Raw genomic sequence first — 11878 nt, 5'->3', positions numbered from 1 at the left:
TCTCCCTTTATTGGAATAAAGCCAAAAAGAACTCCTCTGTCTCCTTTTTGGCCATAAACCTCTGGTGATTGTGGATGAATTTTCCTAACATTTCCAAAGGAGAAAACAAACACGCAAAGCCTCAGCCCTTTTAACAAAGCCGGGCTGTGCACCGAAAAGAAAACAGCAGAACCTGGCAGGGCCTTTGTTTTTAAAGAGTCTGCTGCTGAAAAAACACGGCCTGACCGAGTTCCTGCAGCAAAGAGGCAGAGTCCCCCCAGGAGCAAACTTCTCTGGGGACTTTCTGGAGGTGCAAACACACAAAGAAACCCTTCACCCTTCTCCCCTCCCCATGCCACCCACGCCGGAGGGCGGCTCTGCGCTGGGCATGGATCCTGATTAGCCAGGAGTTAATTGTGATCTGTTGATTGAGAGGCTGCAGGTGTGGGCAGGAGCACGCCCTGACACACACAGGGCGCTGGGTCGGGGCTGCCCACCTGCACAGGTAACACGGAGCTGCTGCCAGCCCGCCCCGGGCAGCGCTGGGGATGCTCAGCCGTGCCCGGGGGCACCGCGGTGCCCGGACACGCCACAGCTCTGCCCAGACAGCTCTGCCAGCCCCGGGCACGGCTCAGAGAGGCCCCAGCCCGGCTGGAGCAAAGCAGGGCCTGAACAAAGGGAATCCTTTGATTCTCGCTCCAAACAGAGTCAGAATTACTTGTTAAAGCCGCACTGGAGGTGTCCCCAGACTCCTCCTGACGGTGCCCTTGGCCTGTGTGCTGCACTCACAACTTTTTTCCTTTCCCCTTTCCTTCCCCTTTCCCTTTCCTCTCCTCTCCCCTTTCCTTCTCCTTTCCCCTTTCCTTTCCCCTTTCCTTCTCCTTTCCTTTCCTTTCCTTTCCTTTCCTTCTCCTCTCCTCTCCTCTCCTTTCCTCTCCTTTCCTTTCCTTTCCTTTCCTCTCCTTTCCTTTCCTCTCCTTTTCCTCCCTTTCCTCTCCTTTCCTTTCCTTTCCTTTCCTTTCCTTTCCTTTCCTTTCCTTTCCTTTCCTTTCCTTTCCTTTCCTTTCCTTTCCTTTCCTTTCCTTTCCTTTCCTTTCCTTTCCTTTCCTTTCCTTTCCTTTCCTTTCCTTTCCTTTCCCCCCACGAGTCACCTCCAGGGCCCCTGAGGACACAAACCCCACATTTGCAAACAGCTGAGACAGAGCTCAGCGTGTCCAGGTGGGAGCTGTGTGTGCTCAGGAGGTCTCTGGTGACTGTCACAGACCCCCCAGGCCCTGCTGGGGCTCAGGGGCTGGGAGAGGGGTGCCCAAGGACCCCCAGAGCAGCCACACACTGTCCCTGTCCCGCTCTGGAGCACCAAACCACCCAGGGCACAGGGATCTGTTCGTATTTAATGCAGAAATGGAAACAAACCTTGGTCCAAATCCCTCCAGAACTTCTTCCATGAGCTTTCTGTGGAGCCGCAAACCAGTCGGGCCAGTCCTTGTTATCAGCGCTCCTCAGGGTCCTGAGAGCTGCGAGAGGGAATTTTGGAGCACTGTGGGTGCCACATAAATGCCCTTCTCCTTAGGAAATACCCCCACGTGGTGCCGAAGCTGCCAGGAACAAGAAGCAGGGGCACTCCCAGCTCTGTGACCAAGTCACAGTGAGCAGGGGCTGTCACTGTCACTGCTCACATGGAGGTGTTCAGGCCAATCTCAGCCTCCAGGCGTCACATTTCCATCACAGCCCAAATCTGTGCTCTGAACAACCTCTTCCAGGCAGCTCCACTCCAGTTTTAGGATCTTTTGTCCTCTCCATCTCCTCTTTTTGCAGGGAAAGCCTCCCGGCTCTGGCTACCAAAGGCTCCTGTTTACCTCTCCCAGAGTGTCCCAAAACCTGATTTTCCAGAGCAGCTTGGGGATCTCCATCCCTCCAGCACACCCTCAGGACATCTGAATTCAACTCTGAACTCCTCACTGAGCACAACCCTCCTGCTGAGCTGACAGCAGAATAAAGCATGACCAGAGGGCAGGAAGGAGCAGAGCTTGAGCTGCTGGCTCGGGGCTGGGGAGGTCTGAGCAGGGCAGCCCTGGGCGGGTTCTTGGAGTGCTCTGCTCCTTGTTTTCCTGTCCCATTTGGGGCACTTTTCCTGTCCCATCTCTCCAGGAATGCCCAGGTTCTCCTGTCCCATCCCTCCAGGAATGCCCAGGTTCTCCTGTCCCATCTCTCCAGGAATGCCCAGGTTCTCCTGTCCCATCCCTCCAGGAATGCCCAGGTTCTCCTGTCCCATCCCTCCAGGAATGCCCAGGTTTTGTATTGTGCCCAGGTTTTCCTGTCCCATCCCTCCAGGAATGCCCAGGTTCTCCTGTCCCATCCCTCCAGGCCGTTCTCCTGAGTTTGTTCTCCTGACCCATCCCCTCCAAGGTTACCCCAGCTGGCAGAGCAGCGCTGTGGGGGCAAGGTGGCACATTCCGTGCCAACAGGCACCTGGCACAGGTGTCACTGCCGTGTCAATCCACTTTGCAAAACGCCACCGGCGCTGTCACCCACCCCAAAGCCGCTGCAAGGAAACGATCCCGGGCTCTGTCCCTCGCTGCAAGGGCAGCTCCATTCCCGAACCTCCCTTTGCATTTGCGTCCCCGCAGCTTTTCCCAGCCCCAGAGAGCCTCGGGTTGTGCAGGGGAGCAGCACACGAGCAGCCCGGGCACACGGAGAGCGGCACCGGCCCAAGGTCAGGCACCGAGCAGCGGCAGCTGGGAACGCCAACAAACACCTGTAACCCCCGGGAACGGCCGGCACCGAGCTGAACCGGGGCTCGCCGAGCCTTTGGGGACAAACCCGCTATCCCAGCCGCTGCCGATCCCTCGGTGCAAAGCGATCCCGAGGACAAGCAAGGCTCCGGCTCCACCGCAGCCCCGGCGGGCACAGCGAGCCCGGTGCTGCCGGAGCCGGGCACACCGAGCCCGGTGCTGCCGGAGCCGGGCACAGCGAGCCCGGTGCTGCCGCTCACACCGCCCTGCCCTGGCTCTGGCAGCGCTGGCAGCGGCATCCCCGCGCCCCCCGCGCTCCTTACCCCGCTCCGCCGCCCGCGGCTCCCGCGGCTCCGCCGGGGGCGGCTCCGGGACCGCCCCACCCCGCCGAGGGCTCGGCAGCGGCCGCCGATGCCATTGGCACGGGAGGAGAGACCGGGAGGGGCACCGGGATGGCCCGGGATGGGCAACGGTATGGCTCGGGATGGCCCGGGATGGGCACCGGGAGGTGCATGAGATGGGCACCGGGATGGCCCGGGAGGGCCATGGGATGGGCACGGGATGGGCACCGGGAGGGGTACAGGGAGGGGCACGGGATGGCCCCAGAGGGGCACCGGGAGGGCCCAGCCGATCCCCGCTGGAGCAGCTCCCGCAGGGGATGCCGCCGCTGGCTCCCCGCGCTGCTCGGTGACGCTGGGAGCGATCCGGGGAGCTCCAGCACTCCAGGGAAAGGAGGAGAGACCCTGCAGGGAGCGGGTGCCGCTGGAGTCCGGGGGGAGCCAGCTGTGAGGGGGGTTTGGATGCAGGGGGATCCAGGGTGGGGATTTTAAATCCAGGAGGATCCAGGTTTGGGGGGTTTTGAACCCAAGTGGATCCAGGTGTGGGGGGCTTTGAATCCAGGGGAATCCAGGGTGGGGGTTTTAAATCCAGGAGGATCCAGGTGTGCAGAGGGTTTTAAACCCAGAGGGATCCAAAGCGGGGATTTTAAATCCAGGCGGATCTAGGTGTGCGAAGAGTTTTTTGTCCAGAGGGATCCAAGGTGTGCAGCAGAATTTAAATCCAGGCGGATCCAGGGTGGGGATTTTAAATCCACATGGATCCAGGGGTGTGGGGATTTGGATCCAGGTGGGGGGTTGGAACCCACGTGGATCCAGGTGTGGGGGGTTTTGAGATGGCCGTAGCCCTCAGATGCTGCTGGTGAGACAAGGAGTGAGGTGTGTCCTTGTCGTGGCTTTGGGCTGAGCCCCACCAAACCACACCGAGTTCCTCTGCTCCGGGAGAAACGTGAGATTTTGCGTCTGAACAAAACACCTGGGCCAGGGGAAGGCTTCAAATTTATAAAAACCAAAACAAAATGGAAAAAAACCCTGAAGGTGCTCAGAAAGGGTGACACAGGTGGCGCTGTCACTGTGTCCGTGGCCACGCCCTAATCCCGCCCCGATGACTCCTCCCCACTTAAAGCCCCACCCACACCCCACCCATTCATTGGCTCTGACCTTGCTCCCGCCTATCCCCATCCTAAAAGTGACATCCAGACCACGCCCCTCGGCCGCGCCCAGGCCCTCAACCCCTCCCCTCATTCATTGGCCACGCCCCAGCCACGTCCGTCATCAATTGGCCACGCCCCTAATCCCACCCCTCCATAATTGGCCTTGCCCCAACCCTGTCCGTCATTCTCTGGCCACGCCCCCACACCGCCAATCATTTTTGGCCACGCCCACATACACGTCATTCCTTGGTCACGCCCATGTGCTGTCAGTCATTCCTTGGCCACGCCCACGCGGTGTCAGTCATTCCTCGGCCACGCCCATGCTGTGTCAGTCATTCCTTCGCCACGCCCATGCGCTGTCAGTCATTCATTGGCCACGCCCACGCCTCTCCCCACGCGGTGGTGGCGCCCCCTCTCGGACAACTCAGGCATTTTTCCCTTTTTCCACACCTTTTTATTTTTTCCCCCCCTTTTTCCATAAAAATTTATAATAAAAGCCATAAAAGCCTTCCTCTCGCGCCGTATACAAAATATTCACTCTACCAAATAAATAAACCACAACGTCTCACGGGCAGGATGTGACCTCAAAAAGGAAAACCAGCATCCATCCATCCATCCATCCCCGCAATCCTTCCCTAGCCTAGGGAATTTACACAATTTATCCCTCCTCCACCTTCCAAATTCACCTGTGAGGAAAAAAAACTCCTGCTCGCCAGCTCTGAGCTGCTCATACCCAAACCTGTGGCCAGACGGACCAAATTCTGGAGGAATTCTGTGGTCACACAGGGAATATCAGTAACAGAAGTAAGGGATGCTCTTACCCAGACCAGAACATCCATTGCTGGTGTAATATGTGATCTGACACAGAAAGTTTCTTAGAAGAAGCCAAAAATGCCAATTTTGCGGAGATTTCCTCGTCCTCCTGCTCCCTCACCCTGACCTCCCATTATTAGCCCGGCCTCTGCCCCTCTCTTTATCTCTGCTTTATCACCCGGGGGTTTGAAATGAACAATTTGAGCCCTTTCCCATCACCTAAAATGATGAATTTGAGCCCTTTCTCACCACCTGAAATGAAGAATTTGAGGTCTTTCCCACCAAATCACCTGAAATGAAGAATTTGAGCCCTTTCCCACCAAAACCCTTGACGTGAACTGAAGAATTTTAAGCCTTTGCCACCAAAGCACCTGAAATGAAGTATTTGAGGTCTTTCCTACCAAACCCCTTCCCCTGAAATGAAGAACTTGAGCCCTTTCCCATCACCTGAAATGAACAATTTGAGCCCTTTCCCATCACCTGAAATGAAGAATTTGAGGTCTTTCCCACCAAATCACCTGAAATGAAGAATTTGAAGCCTTTGCCACCAAACCACCTGAAATGAAGAATTTGGGCCCTTTTCCACCAAACCACTTGAAATGAAGAATTTGAGGTCTTTCCTACCAAACCCCTTTTCCTGAAATGAAGAATTTGAGCCCTTTCTCACCAAACCACCTGAAATTAAGAATTTGAGCCCTTTCCCACCACCTGAAATGAACAATTTGAGCCCTTTCTCACCACCTGAAGCTCAGTGTGGAAGCACTTTAGGCACTTAAAATCATCAAAAGCATTTGAGCATCAGGGCAGCCTCTGTGCAGGGAAATTTCCTCACGTTTACATGAGAAATATTCCAAATAAAGGGCATTTTACCCTTGGGTCAGGAGGGAATTTATTCCAGGACACCCCAGCTCTGGCAAGAGGATTTTGTCTCAAATCCTTCCTGCTGCAGCCTGCAGAGCTCAGGGTAGGAAGTCCAGACCCCAAAAGTGTTTCTGGAAGTGGTTTAGGTAGCGCCAAATCTGTCCCCAGAGCAGCTGCAAGTCAGCACTGTGGGAAAGGGAGGCTGGCAGCCTTTAATTTGAGACAAAAATTAAAAACAAAAACGTTGACCCCTGACGGGAAAGGGACGATCCCAATGCTTTGAGGGCCCGGCTCAGACAGCAGGGGAGTCACCCAGCCAAGGAACAGGCTGACAAAACTCGGCCAAAATAGCAACAATTCACCCTCCAGCCCAACCTCACAAGTGCCTCTGGCTGCCCACACACCTCCACAAAATAAAAAATAATCCCAAACAGCTCGTTTAGGGCAGGCAGGGCTGGAGCTTGTGAGCTCCCAGCGCCAATCCAGCCTTTCCTCCTGCCTTGGGGCCATCCCTGACTTGGGCCAGCTCCGCCTGGAGGGGCAGGAAGCTGCCAGCAGCAGGTTTGTCCCAGCTGTGGGACAAAGCTGGGGACAGGGAATGGCTCTGGGCAGGGGGAGTTGGGCTCTGCTGCCAGCGGGAAGGGACTTGGAGATGGGAGCCAGAACAGCCTGGGCAGCCCTGGGGAGATGGGACTGGAAAAGAACCTGGAGATGGGTCAGGAGAACAGCCTGGGCAGCCCTGGGGAGATGGGACAGGAGAACAGGCTCAGGAACACATCCTGGGCATCTCTGGAGGGGTGGGACAGGAAAAAAACCTGGAAATGGGTCAGGAAAACAGCCAGGACAGCCCTGGAGAGATGGGACGGAAAAGAACCTGGAGATGGGTCAGGAGAACAGCCAGGACAGCCCTGGAGGGATGGGACGGAAAAGAACCTGGAGATGGGTCAGGAGAACAGCCAGGACAGCCCTGGAGGGATGGGACAGGAGAAGAACATGGAGATGGGTCAGGAAAATGTCCTGGACAGCCCTGGAGGGATGGGTCAGGAAAAGATCCTCAGGAGAACAACCTGGACATCCTTGGGGAGATGGGACAGGAGAAGAACATGGAGATGGGTCAGGAAAACAAGCTGGGCATCCCTGGAGAGATGGGACAGGAAAAGAACCTCAGGAGAACAACCTGGACATCCTGGAGGGATGGGTCAGGAGAAGAACCTGGAGATGGGTCAGGAGAAGAACCTGGACATCCTTGGGGAGATGGGACAGGAAAAGAGCCTGGACATCCCTGGAGGGGCCTTTGGCTCTGGGTCAGGGCAGCAGAGGAGCTTTGCCCCGCTCTGACAGAGCTTAGCTCTGCCCCTGTGACATCAGGGACTCCTGACTGGGAATACAAGACATTTGATAAAGCCCAAGGAGCCACGGGCAGTGAGCAGCTCCAGGTGTGAGTTTCACTCATCAGGAGAGCTCCTGCTGCTCTGCCCCACTGGCCCCGGGCTGAGAGCCCCTCTGGGGGCTGGGAGCCCCTCTGGGGGCTCAGAACCCCTCTGGGGGCTGGGAGCCCCTCTGGGGGCTCAGAACCCCTCTGGGGGCTCATTTCCCTGCAGAGTGGCTGCACCTTTTAGGGGCCACACGTGGAAGAGGCACAAGAGCCTGGATCCATGAAGGGAGAGAGCAAATGCAGGCACTGAGGTGAGACTGAGAACTGTGTGAAGAAAGGTAAGAACAATCATTAAAAACAAATAAAAAATAAAAAGTTCTCTCTGTCTGATGCAAGCCAGTACATAGGTAAAGGTTAAGTCACCTTTTGGAACTGGTCCTAATGGGATGTTCCTTGTTTTTCCCAAAACAAAGCACAGGAACTTTTCTCTTGGATGGTTTTGGATGGAGGTGGGGAGGGCAGGAATGTGGGGGTGCACCCGGGCACCCCCTCAGCCAAACCTTGGCCTCCACACTGCCTTTTCCTCCCCAGGAAATCTCCTCCAGTGCCCCACTGCTCAAAAATGGGGTAAAACTACAGCAAAGGAGGAGAGAAAAAGAAAAAAAAGAGAAGAAGGAAGGAGGAAGGAGGAAGGAGGGAAGGGAAGGGAAGGGAAGGGAAGGGAAGGGAAGGGAAGGGAAGGGAAGGGAAGGGAAGGGAAGGGAAGGGAAGGGAAGGGAAGGCAAGGCAAGGCAAGGCAAGGCAAGGCAAGGCAAGGGAAGGGAAGGGAAGGGAAGGGAAGGGAAGGGAAGGGAAGGGAAGGGAAGGGAAGGGAAGGGAAGGGAAGGGAAGGGAAGGGAAGGGAAGGGAAGGGAAGGGAAGGAAAGGAAAGGAAAAGGAAAGGAAAGGAAAAGGAAAGGAAAGGAAAGGAAAGGAAAGGAAAGGAAAGGAAAGGAAAGGAAAGGGAAAAGGAAAGGAAAGGAAAGGAAAGGAAAGGAAAGGAAAGGAAAGGAAAAGGAAAGGAAAAGGAAAGGAAAGGAAAAGGAAAAGGAAAGGAAAGGAAAGGAAAGGAAAGGAAAAGAAAAGAAAAGAAAAGAAAAGAAAAGAAAAGAAAAGAAAAGAAAAGAAAAGAAAAGAAAAGAAAAGAAAAGAAAAGAAAAGAAAAGAAAAGAAAAGAAAAGAAAAGAAAAGAAAAGAAAAAAGAAGCCAGTGGTTGATCCCCTGCCTGCGCTGCTCCTGCTCAGGAACACGACCCGTTATCACCTGAGGGAAACCCCAATTCCCTTTCCCCCCTGCAGGACCCTTTGGTGCTGCTGTGCCGTGCTTCCCTCTGCTAAAGGCACCTTTGGAAAGCACTCCAGGCCCTGAGCACAACGGCCCAAAGCCTCTTATTTACACCTGAGATTAACCCCAGAGCCACGCCCGGGGTGGCAGCACCAGCTGGGGACAGCCGGTGCCGCACGAGCGGCCCTGTGGGCACACACAGTGTCCTGTCACCCTGGGACACGCGCACACAGGGCTGGCTGTGCCACCCCGCTGTCACACGGGCTGCTTGGCCATGTCACCCTTGTCAAAGACAACTTTGGTAGCGAAGTAGATGGCGACGAGGCCGAGGGCAGCAGCTGACACCATGTAGGCAGTGACGGACTGGGTGAGCTGCACGATGGAGCCCATGAAGAGCGAGGGCACCACCTGGGACAGCAGGAAGGCGCTGTCCAGGATGGCCAGGTCCAGGCAGATCCCTCGGCCAGGAGCCCCCGGCTCCGGCTGCCCCACCACGATCCGCAGGGAGACGTCGCACGAGGAGCTGACGCACAGAGCAGAGCTGGGCACGGCCTGGGGGGAGGCTGGCGAGGGGGAGGAGGAGGAGGACGGCGAGGAAGAGGAGGAGAAGAGGCTCCCAGCGTGGCCGTTCTGGTAAGACAGCTTCTGGCTGGGGAGCAGCCCCTTGGAGAAGGAGGATTTCTTGTCCAGCAGAGCGGAGTCTTCCTCCTCTTTCCTCTTGTATTTATGGAGAAAAACCTGTGGGGAGCAGGGAGGTGAGTGAGGAGGGAGCTGGGACTGTGGGAGGTGAGTGAGGAAGGAGCTGAGAGTGTGAGAGGAAGGAGATGGGACTGAGAAAGGATTTGGGACTCTGGAAAGTGATGAGGAAGGAGCTGGCACTCAGAGGTGAGTGAGTAAGGAGCTGGGAGTGTGAGAGGTGAGTGAGGAAGAGCTGGGACTCAGGTGAGTGAGGAAGGAGTTTGGACTCTGGGATGTGAGTGAGGAAAGATTTGGGACTCTGGGAGGTCAGTGAGGAAGAGCTGGGACTCTGAGGTCAGTGAGGAAGGAGCTGGGAGTCTGGGATGTGAGTGAGGAAAGATTTGGGACTCTGGGAGGTCAGTGAGGAAGAGCTGGGACTCTGAGGTCAGTGAGGAAGGAGCTGGCAGTCTGGGATGTGAGTGAGGAAGGAGATGGGACTTTGAGAGGTGAGTGAGGAAGGATTTGGGACTCAGAGGTGAGTGAGGAAGAGCTGGGACTCTGAGAGGTGAGTGAGGAAGGAGATGGGAGTGTGGGAGGTGAGTGAGGAAGGAGATGGGACTCAGAGGTGAGTGAGAAAGGAGTTGGACTCTGGGAGGTGAGTGAGGAAGGATTTGGGAGCCTGACAAGTCAGTGAGGAAGGATTGGGACTCTGCAAGGTGAGTGAGGAAGGAGCTGGGAGACTGAGAGGTGTGTGAGGAAGGAGTTTGGACCCAGAGGTGTGTGAGGAAGGAGTTTGGACGCAAAGCTGAGTGAGGAAGGAGCTGGCACTCCAAGGGGGCCCTGTTTTTGTGCAGGAGAGCAAACCCCGAGCTCTGTGTGTGCTCAGGGCAGTGCCAGCCTGAGCCTGGCCCCCTGAGAAGGGCTCTGGGAGCCCCAGGCTGGCTGTGCCCCTGGCACAGGATCCAGAGCAGCCCTGACTCACAGGGGAGCCCAGCCAAGCCAGGCCTGGCTGTGCTCAGGCTCAGCAGCCAGCCTGGGGACACTTTGTGCTTTTGTCACCTCCTCACTGGGTGCCACAGGATGTTTTCGGGGTTTGTGCTGAGCCCACCCTGAGATCAGCTGGGGCAGGGCAGGGCCAGGGTCTGAGGGGGATATCAGACACCCAGGGCAGTGCAAACAGGAATAAACCAGGAATAAACCAGGAATAAACCAGGAATAAACCAGGAATGTTTGGGGTTTGTGGGGTGGGTGACTGGGAACCCAGACCCAGAGCCCAGCACGAGCAGCCACTTCTCATCTGGGACGTTTCAAAGTGCCACCAGCTGGGACACAGCAGCCCTGGGAACTCAGGGAAGGGCTCTTTTCTCAGCTCTGCACCAAACCTCAACCAAGCTGCTCCATCTGCCCGCCCAGACCCTCCTCACTCCAGCCAGGAAAAAAAAAAAGGGGGGCAGAGGGAACCAAGATCTTTCCCTTCTCACCCTTTTTTCGCTCGCTCTGCTCAAGCTGTGAGGTCTCTGGGGTGTTCCCACAGAGAATCTGTTCACACCAAGGGCAGGAGGGACCAGAGCCAGCTGTGCCCTCCCTGCCTTTGGGAATGTGGCCTTCCCCTCCCAGCCCGTGCAGTTTGGGTTCCATTCCATTGATAAAACATCCACGGGAGATGCTGCAGCTCCTGCCAAGCTGAGCATTCCCTCACCCCCTCGGTTCTGACAGGACTCCTGGTGCCAGCTGGGATGGGTTTGCTCAATGGGAAAATCTGGATGCCTGTGGTAACAACTCCTACTCCTTCCACAGCCCCAACCACTGCCCCTGGGATGAAAGAGCTGCTCTCAAACCACAAATTAATTCTGCATTTGCAGCACAAGAGGAACTCCCATGAATCCAGCGAGCAGCTCAGGAACCTCCTAGGACTTCTCCACAAGGATAACATCTGTGGGACACGGTTATGTGTCACAAGTTTCACGAGGTTTCTTTTTCTTGGAGCTTAGGGAATAGCTTGGGTTTTCATTTTCCTGATCCCGGTGCTGTGGATGAAAACTGGAAAGCTGTGAGGGCTGAAAATCCTTGGGTTTTGTAGCCCCTGAGGCTGGCAGAGCTGCAGAATTCACACGGGGACAACTAAACCAGACCAATTTCCCCTAAAACACAAGGAAAAAAACAGAAAAATCCGCAGGGCCAGGCTGCCCTGGAGCAATCCCCACCTGTTTGTCGTGGTGGTAGAGCGATGCCAGCGTGTAGGGCAGGATCTGGAGGGCAGAGAAGGTGAATCCAGTCAGGGCGGCGGAGATGGTGACCACGGTGACGCTGTGGGACACGCACATGACACAGGCTGCCCCGGGGAAGAACACCACGCTGGCCAGGTACACCGCCCGCGTGCCGAAGCGCTTCACCAGCCTGTCCATGATTGTCGAGAAGAAGATGGAGGTGATGCACTGCAGGAAGAGCCCCAGGCTGCCCATCCGGACACCTGAGGGGAGAGGGGATGGACACTGCCCTGGCTGCCCCGCATTCACACAGCCAGGCATGCTGCCCTCGGCCCCAAACCCAAAAAACATCCTTACCTTGGTCCCAAAGCCCCAAAACATCCTTCTCTTTGTCCCTAGCCCCCAAAGCATCCTTCTCTTA

At 56.1% G+C, this 11878-nt stretch overlaps 1 protein-coding gene across 3 annotated transcripts in view; it reads right to left on the bottom strand.

Annotated features, from left to right (window-relative positions):
• Positions 1-8499: 8499 nt before the first annotated feature.
• The window catches only part of SLC45A3 (solute carrier family 45 member 3), a 30458-nt gene continuing 27079 nt past the window's right edge, over positions 8500-11878 (bottom strand). For 2 of the 3 annotated variants that reach the window (XM_030965982.1, XM_030965983.1), the window contains exons 6-7: positions 11455-11720; positions 8828-9310 (exon numbers count right to left, since the gene is read on the bottom strand). In XM_030965982.1, the coding sequence (XP_030821842.1) occupies positions 8828-9310; positions 11455-11720 (749 nt within the window). Of the gene's footprint in view, positions 9311-11454; positions 11721-11878 lie in introns of all 3 variants that reach the window. The other variant, XM_030965981.1, reaches the window with a different exon arrangement.

This window comes from Camarhynchus parvulus, chromosome 26 (genome assembly GCF_901933205.1).
Source record: "Camarhynchus parvulus chromosome 26, STF_HiC, whole genome shotgun sequence".
NCBI classification, from domain to species: Eukaryota; Metazoa; Chordata; class Aves; order Passeriformes; family Thraupidae; genus Camarhynchus; species Camarhynchus parvulus.
This window is presented reverse-complemented; position numbering and strand designations above follow the sequence as displayed.